The sequence below is a fragment of the Rhamphochromis sp. 'chilingali' genome (assembly GCF_963969265.1).
Source record: "Rhamphochromis sp. 'chilingali' genome assembly, chromosome: 18".
Classification (NCBI taxonomy): domain Eukaryota; kingdom Metazoa; phylum Chordata; class Actinopteri; order Cichliformes; family Cichlidae; genus Rhamphochromis; species Rhamphochromis sp. 'chilingali'.
The window spans coordinates 12,373,224-12,386,491 of NC_137945.1; the positions used below are offsets into that span (position 1 = coordinate 12,373,224).

Consider the following 13,268-nt stretch of genomic DNA (forward strand, 5'->3'; position numbering starts at 1 on the left):
GTGAACGAGTGTTAAGCATCAAATCTGTCAACAGCTCCCAATGAACCTCTCATCCTGTCTGGGATTTTTGGCAGTGCCGTGACCTTGACTGTCATGCGCTATTATCTTTTACCTGCTGGTGTGCACAGAGCTGAACCATGAGCCAGCTCCACAACAGGAGGCCAGAAGAGCTGAATCGCATTTCAACAAAAACTTCCTTTCCCCTGTGATGACTAGTATACATGAAACACCACCTGGCATTATCTTGTCTCCTCCATCCACCTACCCATAGCCTCACTACTTGTGCCTTGCAAGTTAAGGATCACCAATATGAGTCTGCACCGGTTTGGCAGCACTGATGAAGCGTAATTAATGTAGAGAGGCTCAGCTGCTGTCTTTGCACCTTTCCATTGAGCTCATTAGGCCGGGAACGTGACGCTAACAAATTAAAGCACATGAGGGAGCTATGGTGGTGAGATGCTATCATCTCAGCATCCTCATGGTCATATGAAAGTGAAGATGGGTTTGGGACTGTTGTAGCTAGTTCCATTTCTTCATACGTGTATATCTGAAAAACTCATTTTCTGCTGCTGCTGCTGCTTCTTCTACTACTGTATTCTTGCAGCCCATTACAACCAAGCTCATATCATTATAGTCAAAGCTGTGAGTTAAGAGCAGTGAAGCAGCGAGCGTCTCTGTTTTCATTTTCTAAACATTGAGAGCAAAGAGAGCAAAATTGAGAGTCTATGTCATCTAATGATGTGTCACGATAGCCTGTTTAGTTGCGTATTTTATTATGTTCTTTTTACCCGTCATTTTAGTCTATGTTTGTCTTTTGTAACATGGAAATAGAGCCGGGAGAATTACAGTTTTGCAGTTGTTTTCCTCGTTTGTAATTTGATAGAAGCTTGTCTCCATTATTTCATGTTTATGACTTCCCCTTGTTAAATTTAACAAGTTACATTTTCCTGCCACGTTTTGTGTCTGGCAGTTGTACCTGCAGGAGCTACTCTTAATCCTCCAGTCTCTTAACAGTACTGGAGTACTAATGCTAAGGGTGTATGTTTTACAATATATATTTATTTTCTGATCCCATATATAGGCTCTATTTAAAACTTTAGCCATACTGCTCCAGCCATTGATTTCTCTTGTTTAGGATTGTTTCTGTAAATGTTGTTCCTGCTAATGTTTAGCTAACACTAGCAGGCTTGGTTAGCAAGCTGTGTCCATCTATACAGGTGCATCACATCTGCTAACTGACGCTAGTTAATACAATAATCAAATAAAACTGAAGCACAGACTTCTTAAACAGTCTGTTAGCAACAGTGACTGCAAGGTAAACCATGCTATTTGTCAGATAATTGCATTAAAAAGACTCAAAATGACACCAACAAACACAGTTAAGATATTACACCTGCTAGCTGTTTGCTAGCCTAGCAGACAGCTAGCAGCACCCGGCTGTCAATCAATATAAGCATCCTTCTAGCAACACAGCTGTAATGCAATTTAAATATTTGAATGTCATATAATATATTACAAAAAACATCCATCTATGTATCTGTTATTTTATGTATCTGTTGCTTCCTTACCTGTTACTTAACAGTCTTTTTAATAAATTATAAAATTGCTTAAGGTTGCATTCAGATTTATGGTCTCTACTAGTTTACAAGCATTAAAATGTTCTCCAGTGACAGCGATAAACTGGATGACTCAGATGTAATGTGTTGTCTCTTTTCATTTCTCTGAGTGGGACTACATTTATGGGAAATAAAGTGTGCTTTTGTTATCTGTCCCTCTTATCTCACACGTCTCCCACAGAAGCACAGGTTGCCTGCAAGCAGAGCCCTAAACCTGGAGGGGGCATATCCACAAAAGGAGGCAAACATGAACACACGCACACTCCTCCGGGGGTGAATAGAGATATGTGTGTGTATATATGGCCTTTTATTTAGCAGAAGGCCATCAGTGAGTCATTCTCCTAAAGAGCGCCCTTGGGTACTGGTCTCGCTGACACACACGCAGTGGCTGTCTCAGAACAAGGCTCACTGGTCAATGTTTAATGCCCCATAATTGGTTTTACTGACCAGCACAGCCTGCAGGATGCCAATGCTGATTTGCAGCCCGACCATTGAGGCTGACCACCACTGCAGTCCTACCTGGATTTGTGAAATATGTAATTCATTTGCTCTCACAGGTGTAACTGCTGGGTGGCAGTCATTACAAGGATTAAGCTGTCAAGGTTAAGCTGGACGATGTTGTCTGCGATCTCGTCCTTTCCCCTGTCTGTTCTGCTAAAAGCGTTCCATACATAGTCACGGTTTATCACACTGGCGTTTAACGATCATTTAAATGCGAGTTGATATCCAAGCCCTGAGTTTCATCTCACCTTGCTTTCTTTTTGCTGTGTTTCTCTCAGAGAACCATGAGCACTGTGGAGGAGGAGCCGGATCACATGATACCATGAAGACAAGCCTACAGGTCCTGCGCTGCCAGCTGCTGAGTGAGTAAAGCCTGTGGGGGGTTAAAAGGGAGGCCCAGCAAGCCAGTCGACGTTTCACATGCAAAACAGAAAGATTGGTTGGTTTTGAAGAAAGCGACCATTTTTTAAATTGTTCTAAAACATTCCGGTTATTTATTTGCAGCTTTATCATGCTTGATTTATATGGAGCATTAACATAGAAACATAGAGGTGAAGATAAAATGAAAGCAAAAAATGGTTTAGAGTCAAGCATTAACCTAGAGGACTGAAAAATTAAGCCATTTTAAAGCTGCACTTGCTTGAGTGGGCACTAGAGGCTCTCCCTATAGACTCCCAATGTTAACATTTTCAATGGACATTGAATGTTCACAAAAAGACTAATTTATTGAAAGTGTATCAAAGCTTTACAGCCTCTATTAAGTACAGAGGGGTATAGCCACTAGCTCTCTGCTCAGTCACATCACCGCTCAAGTGACTGAATTTGACTTCTTCACTATATTTTTGCTTTTGGAACCTTTTTAATTAAAATAGCATTCAAAATATCATTTTGAATATTTATATCCTACCACCAAGTAGCATACAAAAATCAGAAGGTCACTCTCAGACTTCTCTGGTCTGCATGTCGAAGCATCCTTGAGCGAGATACTCAATCCTGAGTTGTTGGTTGGCAATTTATGCAAATGCTTGATGTCTGTATATGTGTGAGCAGCTGAGTTTGGTTCATAGTCCAAAAGCACTTTGCATGCTCAGTAAGAGTGGAAGCATTATACAAGAAGCAGTCCAGTCCACTAATTAACATGTATTCATTTCTGTGTAATCCCCCTATATAGTCTGGAGTCTGGTGTTAGCTGATAACTTCACCACCACTTCACCCTATCATCCAAATGTGGACTTATGGACAATTTAGCAAATGCGAATTTACAAAATAAAAATCCTTAAAACTCGAATTCACTAACCAACAGTTAATGTCAAGGGGGCTACGTCCATCTTTGATATACAGTTTATATCTATGCTGCTATTCCCAAATTGGTTATATTGGAGTGTTCAGAGAAAATCTAAGTTTTCCAGATGTTAGCTGTTGTAATGTGGTAATTACCAGAAGGCAGCTTTCTTCATCGTTTGCCAGTAAATTATTCCAGTGTTTTCATAATTTCTCTAACTTTAAGTCTTGCATCTCTTGGCAACTTATCTTCTAAAAGAAAAGAAAATTATTTATATAAATTCCTCTATAGCTGAAGGCCATTCCGTCAGGGATCCCCTGTTTGTGGACATCAGATGCTGTACATACAGTGCTGGACCCCCCGTTATTGTCAGTTTAGGTCCGTGCTGTTTTAAATTCACAGGATAGAATCAAGGCCCGATGTACAAAGTTCTGGCAGGCTACCGCCGCAGAATGTCACATGAATATGGAACATGTTGGTCACACTGAAACCCACCAGGCTCCAGGACTGTTAGCTGAAAGGGCTGATGATATCTGGTATTCACCCCCAAGCTCCACCTCAGGGCGCTGGAGCCCAAGGCTGTCTGACAAGTCTGTCTCAATCCCTCAGAAGTGATAAACTTGGACTAGACCACTGTGAGCTGAGTGCTTTAAGCTGGTGCAGAGGTGGAGGGAGGTCACCCTGCAGCCGTTTAACCTGAAAAGAAGAAGTTTGAGTTGAAGTTGTCGTCTAGGTTTGTGTGGATTTTATTTTTGAATTTGTCCTGGTAAATCTAAAGCTCAGTTTGCTGTCATGCATTCAGTTGGAGATCGAGTCCAGTCCTGAATTTCCTCGGGCGCATAACTTTTCCATTAGTTTCCCCAATCAAGTGTGCAGAGACGAGAGACCCACCTGTATCTGTTTCTCATTTCTCTCTCTGGATGAGCCATCTGCTAGAGACAGATGTGCCTTAACATCTCAAGGCTGCAGGCATGAACAGGGATGCTTCAGATAGAGAAGAACTGGGACAGATAATCCCATATTATAACGGGACAGTGAGTGTCACAATTTGTTTTAGAAAATTGAGTTTTTGCCTCCAAAGCTAGAATAAATAAAAATTTGAAAAGGCCAGTTGGTGCAATGTGTAAATGAGTACACAGGGCTTGAGAAATCTTCCCATCTGACTTCTTCTTGTCTTGTATTTTTGAAACGTGCTGTTGGATACTTTGTCATCTTTATAAAGCCACTATCAAAGTGAATATGCCAAAATTCTCTCGAAGACGCTGTCAGCGTCTGTGACTCTGTGTAATTGCAGATTTGCTGCTCAGCGCTCCGCCCAGATTCCAGACAACTTCCTGTTTAATCTCTCGTCTTCCTGTCAGGTGCGGTGCTGCTGTCACACTCGACGAAGCTAAATCATTATCCCAGTAAACAGCAAAAGGACCCTTTGTTGTTCTTGTTTTCGCATTCTCTCTCCACCAGATTTTCAGATAAACACGTCCCCGTTCAAAGCTGCTATAAGCTGACAAACAATTCAAATTCAAACAGGAAGCCATTATCCTGTTACCCAAGCTTTGCCGCTTATCTCTGAGCCCACATCTGCAGACCTCCCTGTTCCGCCTCTCCACCGCCCTGCCCATATCGAAGCCTTCTCCGGGACTGTCCCACAGGTCCCAGAGGATGTGCCTCATCTATCTGCTGAGACACACCCAGAAGCAAACCAAAGGAATTAGGCTCTTTGTGCTACTGTAAGGATGCCACTTTATTTATACGCATGCATATGTCGTTCCAAAATGAAGAATATTGCGATTTTTCTTGTTTTCCAAGTCACGAGCGAGATTAGCAGTTGTAGCAATAAAAACGGCTTCCCAGCAGTACAGTTGAAAGGCCCTTTCACACAGATTCAAACTGACAAGCTAATTCAATGCTCATACTAAGTTTGAGCTTCTATTGTGAGTCACAGAAATGTTAATTCTAAAATGAGTGGCTTTCCTGATTAACTGAGCAGCTTTAGGCACATGATTCCTTTCATGGCATGTGCCTTTTTTTTTTTTGCCTTTGTGTGAAAGTAAGTATCTTGCGGATACAAAGGAGGGCTGCAGAACAAAAAAACATTTTGAAAACGTCTCAGTGCAACTCTGAATAGAAGTACCATACATATTAAAGGGAAGAAGGAGGTGTAACGGCAGCAGGAGGTGGACTGCAGCAGGAGGTGGACTGCAGCATTATTAGGGGCAAATAGATGCAGTAAAAGGATATTAGCATTTAGTGAGTATATCAGCATTTTTTCTCCTTTGGAATTTTATATACTGTGGCGGTTTGTTTTTCTAAAATACCTCCTTGTACTCCGTTTCACTGATTGCAATCTGGTTCCCAGTACAACCCCAATTTCATCTGTCTGCTGAGCCGCTCCACTCATTTATGAAACAGACTTCAGATCGATTTTGATCTTAAGCTTGTCTCCGAGGGGCCTTATTATGTTGATTTCCAGCTCGACTTTGTTATTCTTGGGCTACTCCACTATCAGCGCTTTGCATAATTCACAGTTCATCCTTTTATAGCCAACTTACTTCTGATTGGCTGCCCCTCATAAACAAAGCTGGTGGGTGGAGCATCTGTACTTACACTCGGAGCTGTGCGTGTGAGATGGCTATATTAGGGATGTCATCTCTCACTGGGATTATGGAAATAATTGTATTTTATTTGATCCAAGTGATTTCCTGCCGGTTATTGCATGTGGTTTGAAGCCTCTGGTGAACTTCCATGACTTCTAAATGCGCTAACGAACCTCTTTTCATTGGTTTGTTTGTTATTTGATGTTTTTGCTTGCTTTTCACTTTTTGATGGATGCCAATTCTCGACTAAACCATGATTTGTGAAGGCATTTTGTCATATGGTAGAATCACAACACGAGTCCAGTCATTTATGAGAAATTCAAGATTTACAAAGATTTAATTCAGTTCAAATTTATTTAAATTGTATTTATACTGCGCCAAATCACAACAACAGTTGCCTCAAGGAGCTTTCTATTGTAAGGTGCACCCTACAATAATACATACAGAGAAAAACCCAACAATCATATGACCCCCTATGAGCAAGCACTTTGGCGACAGTGGGAAGGAAAAACTCCCTTTTAACAGGAAGAAACCTCTGGCAAAACCAGGCTCAGGGAGGGGCGGGGCCATCTGCTGCGACTGGTTGGGGCGAGAGAAGGAAGACAGGAGGAAAGACATGCTGTGGAAGAGAGACAGAGATGAATAAGAAGTGTGATGCAGCAGAGACGTCTATTAACACATAGTGAGTGAGAAAGGTGACTAAAGAAGAAATACTCAATGCATCATGGGAATCCCCCAGCAGCAAACACCTATTGCTGCATAACTAAGGGAAGATTCAGGGTCACCTGATCCAGACCTAACTATATGCTTTAGCAATACTCATCACAGCTTTTTTATGCTTATTGTCTTCTATTAATATAATGTAAGCACACTTTTGGGAATGATCTTTACTTTTCTTACAACATTTCTGTGAATATATTCTCAATTCTGGAGCTTTCGGGCACTTTTTAACTCCAACTTATTAAACTTCAGAGGCGGCCACTTGGTCAAATTCAAAAGAAGTAATCACAGAGGAGCTGGGGTGTGAAACTTCTTCATAGTTTTAGACTCTATTTTATTATTTTTTATTTGTTTTTTATTATTACCAACTATATTAAAGCAGATATTGGTGGTATCATAGGTACAGTAACCAATGGTAGCAGCTGTAGTGGCACACATTGAAGTAGTACCACAGCAGGCCTACTAGAAACTGTTACAGAAGTGCAGTGGGACCACTGAAGTCAGTCAGGGCTGATGGCTCGCTGTCCAGGCGAGATAATCAAATCTTAGCAGCAGTTAGTCAGACAGCTCTCGGCTGATAAAGGGTTTTGTCCGCCTGAAGCTGATGGATCCGATCTGTTTCTGTGGTTCTGTGACAGCACGTCAAAGCTTTAAATTAAAGGCTTGGACTACCTTTAACAAAACTTCTCTTAAGCTTTATGATTACTTTGATTCGGCTCTGTCCGCTTTTATTCCTCAAAAGTTGAGATATGGACTGATTTTATACTGGGGGAGACGAGCCGTGCTGTGTGTGTGCTGGCATGGTGTGATATGGGCTCATTGGTATTCTGATGAGAGCTGCAGATAAAGCCATCTTCGTTTGCCCCAGAGGATTGAAGGGGAATCCCACAGAGGGCTGTCTGCTACCGTGGAGTGGTTTTTATTAGCATAAATGAGGCTAAATATGATCCACGGAGGGTCGGCTGGGCGGTGAGGAGGACATCTTTAATTATGGGCTGTGGTTTAGTGATTTGGAGCTTCTAAACCAGCGGTTTGGCATGTTTATCCCATTAGACTACGAGACATAGTGGACATACAGTAATTCCCTTTCGTTCTTGTACATTTGCATATCAGACATTTTGGTTAATGATTTTATTCAGTGAGATCACAAAGAAATAATCTGCTTGTGGATTTATGGTTGTTAATGCAGCACGGGCATTATTTCTGACTAACAACACTTTTAAAAAACCTTTGCCGCACCTCTTATAAAGAAAGATAGATCTCAACCTTTAGTCACTCTTTAGGACACGGAGGTTGTAATAAACTTACTTCATTTACATGTATTAAAAAAAACATTTGAATACAAAAAACAACGGCTCTCTTTTTGCTGCTTGTTCAGCTTGATTGTAAAGAACTTGTGATTCCAAGGGAATTGTTCACAAGCAGGTAAAAGTACCAAAAATTGGTACCAATACTCTTTTATCGTCACTTTTTGTGACTTTCCCTGTGGTTTAGCCTGTTGTTCCTGAGGTGGAACAGGCCATCTACTAATTGGAAAGTTGGCTGTTCTGTCCCAGAGTGCTCCGGGCTCTCCATGCCTAATTATCCTTGGGCAAGATACTGAACCCTGTGCTGCTTTCCGATGCATTCATCAGAGTATGAATGTGTGGATGACAGAAAAAAGTGCTTGTGAGGCATGTTATATAAAGGGCTTTAAATTGTTCAAGTAGAGTAGAGAAGCGTTATTCAGCAAAGAACTAGCCCATTTACCACTTTTTCAATAAAGTCTAATCAAGACTAATTATCTAGTCTAATCTAGTCTAGTCTAATTATGCACAATCAACTGTGGAAGTCGACTTTAGAATCTGAAATTGCTCTGAAGTTGTTGTTTTTTTTTGTTTCTTTGTTTGTTTTTGTAAATAAAAATAGGTTAACAGATGTGTGGATAGTGTGCAATAGTGCAAGTAATTCTATTTGTTCCAATCACAGAGCTCCCACCTCCACCCAAAAGCTTGTCAGTTATGATGGCTTAGAGTTTAGAATAGGTTGCCTACTATTAGGAAGGTTGACAGTTCAATCCCCAGCTCCCAAATTCTGTATTAACCTGTTGAACCCCAAAGGATCTACTGCATCAAATTTTCAAGAGAGCTATATGCTATAAAAGACCAAGCCAGGAAAAACTCCTTTATACTTTTCTGTGTTTTATCCTCAGTTAGTTTGACAGAATGGCCTCTGCTTGCACTGCTGATGAAGTCTCACAAGTGTCAGCTTTATTTTGATACCAATATAGTTTACACAGAGCTTGTAATCGCAGAGAAACAGTTGATTCACTTTGGGCCTGTCATTTTTAAGGAGGAACCTCAGAAACACCGCGGGGCTTCAGGTCAAACAGTCCTTGGACAAGATATTAAACCCTAAGTACCCTCTGATGTTTACCTGGGTGAAGATTGGAAATGTGTGTGTGGATTCTGCTTGCAGTGTAAAAAGAGCTTTGGGTTCACAGTGATAGTAAAAGAGGGCTGTATAAATTACAGTCCATTTACCTTGGACTAAACTAAGAGAAGGTAGAAAGCAGAGAAGACTAAATAACCTTAATAGTGTAGTTAAATTAACCAATATAACAAATAGCTGTGCAGCACAGTGGTGCGTCAGTCGCCTTCCAGAGGAAGCCTCTATCTTTGAACCTGTCCAAAGATACTTGTCAGTGTAACTGGTGATCCTATAGTGGCCGTCGGTGTGACAGTAAATGGTTTTCCGTCTTTAATTAATGACAGGAATGAGAGAGGTGGATGAAATCCACTAAACTGGCACTGGATCTAGTTGTGTATATCACAGAGCCATCAAAGGGTAATCCTCAGACGTGCACAGCACTGTGCACCTGCACGTGTCATCGGCCTGTTGGAGCGACGTGTAACATGTCAGCTCAACCTTTTTTATTCTAATTGACACCAAAAAGCTCTGAAGAGGTTTTTATGAAGGAGTAAAACCTTTGAAATGTACCAAGTTCTTGAAATTCTGAAGTAAAACAGCTGCTATCTAAGCTGGAAACTAGGAAAATGTAGACAGATTATTGGTTTACAAATCAAAATACAAAGTTTAACAAACGTATTAGACCAGCACAAAATGTAAGGTTTATGCCACAGCTGCCCTAAAGTACCAGTATTGGTAATTACCAAAATCATTTTTGATGTTTCTGTGATGGTTAATCCACAAGTAGGGTTGGTAGGGTTTGGAAATTATACTTTTAATGGAAAAATATAAATAAATGAATATATAAATATATAACTGTAAATAGTATAGTTAAGCAAATTATTATTATTTTTATTAAGATGTCAACTTAGAGTTATTTACTTGCATTCCTGAAGAGACAAATTTAGTTAAATATTGTGCTTGATTAATTTTTGACTTTAACTGAGCACAATATTTGGGTATAAAAAGATGAATTCACTTCATTATTTGACTAATAAATAAAAATCTTATTTTCAGTTTTGTCAAAGTTTTTGACAGTTTTCTAATCTAATAATTTTGGTAACTACTGTCTACATAAGACATTTTAGAACCACCACAGTCTGGAGCTAAAATAGTCTGTGACGTGATGTTATTTTATATAAATAGCTGATATTTATATTTATTTTTCATCTATTTCCTCTCAAGTATTAAATAAAGCGTTGAGAGTCACAAATCACATCACAGGTGTTTGTTTTTGTACTTTGTTTAGAGACAGAAAATGTTTTCTGACAGAAAAGTTGAAATGAAGTTAAAATAGTATTGGTATCAATAGATGTTATCCTAACTGATTAACTAAGGATTCAGTTTACACCCAAATTATTTTTCTATTGGATAACAGACAGACTGCTTATACAGTTATTTTTAACAGCACCCAGAGCAGAAATAGACAGAAAATGTACAACTAAGCTGTAGTGCCTCTTCACCTCACTGTACAATACCTTGTGCAATACTTTTTGTAAATAGTCAACAGTGCAATAGACTCAATACTTGAAATGTGCAATTCACTTGTATTTTTATTTTTTATTCCTATTTATTCTATTTATCCCCTTTGTATATTTTATTTATATTTGTCTCTGTATTTATGTGTGTGTGTGTGTGTGTGTGTGTGTGTATATATATATATATATATATATATATATATATATATATATATATATATATATATATATATATATATATATATAACAATTCTGTAACTGTAACTTCGGTCGTTGCTGTGCTTTTTTTTGGAAGTCGAATTTCCCAGAGGAACCCACCCGAGGGATTAATAAAGTTCTATCTTATCTTATCTCTTATCTTGTCAGGTATTTTATCTTAATGCAACTTTGCGCTGCAGTTCTTTTTCTTTATAAACCTGACCTTGGTCTAGGTTCTCATTGAATCTAGGCTTTTTGTTCCCTGCGTACTGTTCTGTTACTCCCCGCTATGCTGCTGAGCAGGGAGATGACAGAACAGAAGGATTTCAGAAGTACAGCCTGACGAACCACGACTCACGAGTCTTATTGATGGATGATTTTGCAGCTCCTATTTTTGGCTTCCTGTAGAGCCTCCAGTTTGAATAGTGGCACTGGCAGCTGCCCACTGATGATACGGCACAACCAGCCTGCCTCCAGAACCCGCTTCATAGGCAGATTGTCGCCGTACACGTCATAGCCACATCATTCTCCGTCGCACGTAGCAGGAGGTGACCCCTGGAAAGAAAGATAAATATCCCAGCCTCCTCTGCGAGTAGCCCCCACCCCCCCTTTAGGATTGATCATGCAGCCAGGCTAGTGCATAAGCACTGATAGCCTGCATGCCGTACACTAAGTGCATCGGTATGATTGATTAAGCCAAAAGATTCATGATGCACTGCACCTGAAGATTATTGTTCCGTGGGACTGAAGTCTTAGCTTATGAGTGGCTTCAAAACATAAGGCAGGATTCCTCAGCTTCAGGAGCAAATGTTAGGTTATCACAGTGTAACTTTAGATTCGGAGTCAGAGGCTTTGGCCTCTCAATCTAATTGTGAATGAGTAGTGGGACAAAGCCTGCTTTGGATCAGCGCACAGGTGCCTGCTTTGCAACATGATTTATTGATGTCCCTCGTGGCTTCAATGGAGGACTTCAGCGAATGTCACCGGTTTTCCTATGCACTCAAAAGAGCCCTAATTCAGCAGGTTTTCTTGCATAAATTGCCCCTCCCTCCCTCTCTGCCTCTGTACACCCTGCGCTTTTATAATGGAAAACAGGTTGACACCATTAGTCAAATAAACGAGGGCACAGTCTCGCAGTAGTTTTAGCCGGGCCGTTATTTGTCTTCATGATATTAGCATGTGCTTTTCTTGATGGTGATCGTCTGAGTGACATAGATAGCGAAGGCAACAGGTTGGTGCGAGTGATAAACGGGCTCCTCCTCGTGAAAGGAGAAAAAGCCTCAGTTCACCAGCGAAGGTTCAAACTCCGCACTCGCCTCCTCACTCCTTCTTTCATCATCGCCACTGAAAGTGGTCTGACTCCTTTTGTGGGGGGTTTTCTGCTTGCGAGAAAATATCATGTCAGACTGAAAACAGCCAACATGCACACACAGCCGTCATGACAAATTACACCCATTTGGCTCAGTGTGCAGCACAGTGTATGTGTAAAGACAAGCAGGTACATGTAATCACTGCAGACACAGAAATTCAACAACACAGACTGTACAGGTCGGGAATAGGTTGATTTCCTGTTTTCAGAAAAAAATAAAGATGCAGGTGTAGCAGAGGGCAGAAAACACGATAACTCACCTATTATATTATTATATTTCCTGTTTTTAAACACGTAACTTTTCCTGTGCAATCTGGGTTTATGTAAAGCAGACGTCAGAGGGTGCATTGCATATAAAGTCTATTTCAGAGAGAAAGGAATAAACATACTACCCCGTCACCATCTTCCATTTATTTTATTCCTATTAAATCTGCCCAATAAGGCTAAACCATCAGTTGGAGTGCCGACATTTTCCTTCAGCCGTGCTGTGTCATTGTGTATGCTTTTATATTTAACTGCTGCTACTTTTAGTCTTCAGCTGAACACAGAAGAGTCAGTTGTAGGGATACAGCAACAAGCAAGACGTTGGAGGTGCTCCTCATGTCTCAGCTCTTTTTTTTTTCAAACCACAAACACACCACTGTTTAATAAGAAAGTCAGTTTATGCTATACTGCATAGAAAAATATCACAAAACGTAAAAATCCAAAGCAGTCAACAATGAGGGGACCTGTTGGCTCTCATTTGCTGTGAGGATCACTGCAAACTAACCCTTAAAACTAGCAGAATGGATTGATGAGTGTGTTGTGGACATCCCCAGATTTAAACTGTATTTGACCGACGTGTTAGGCAGCACAGTCATCAAAGCAAAATGAGGGAATAATGTAAGAATTCCACCTGCAGAGGCCTGCAGGTTCAATGATCAGTGCTGAGGTGCAGTAAAGCCTTTTTGGTGGCTGCCCATTGATTTCTTAGTATTACAGTATAATAAACCACCTTGTTCATAATAATGTATTAATTATGCACAGGCAAAGCTACAGCCACAATATAGCATAAGTTATTGC

The 13,268-nt window shown here is 40.4% G+C and overlaps 1 protein-coding gene across 1 annotated transcript in view; it reads left to right on the forward strand.

Moving 5' to 3' along the window:
* tmem108 (transmembrane protein 108) overlaps positions 1-13,268 on the forward strand; it is a 65,198-nt gene that overhangs the window by 35,721 nt on the left and 16,209 nt on the right. The window contains 1 exon segment of the mRNA XM_080864819.1: positions 2,396-2,479. Coding sequence (XP_080720945.1) covers positions 2,440-2,479 — 40 coding nt within the window. The 5' untranslated portion in view covers positions 2,396-2,439.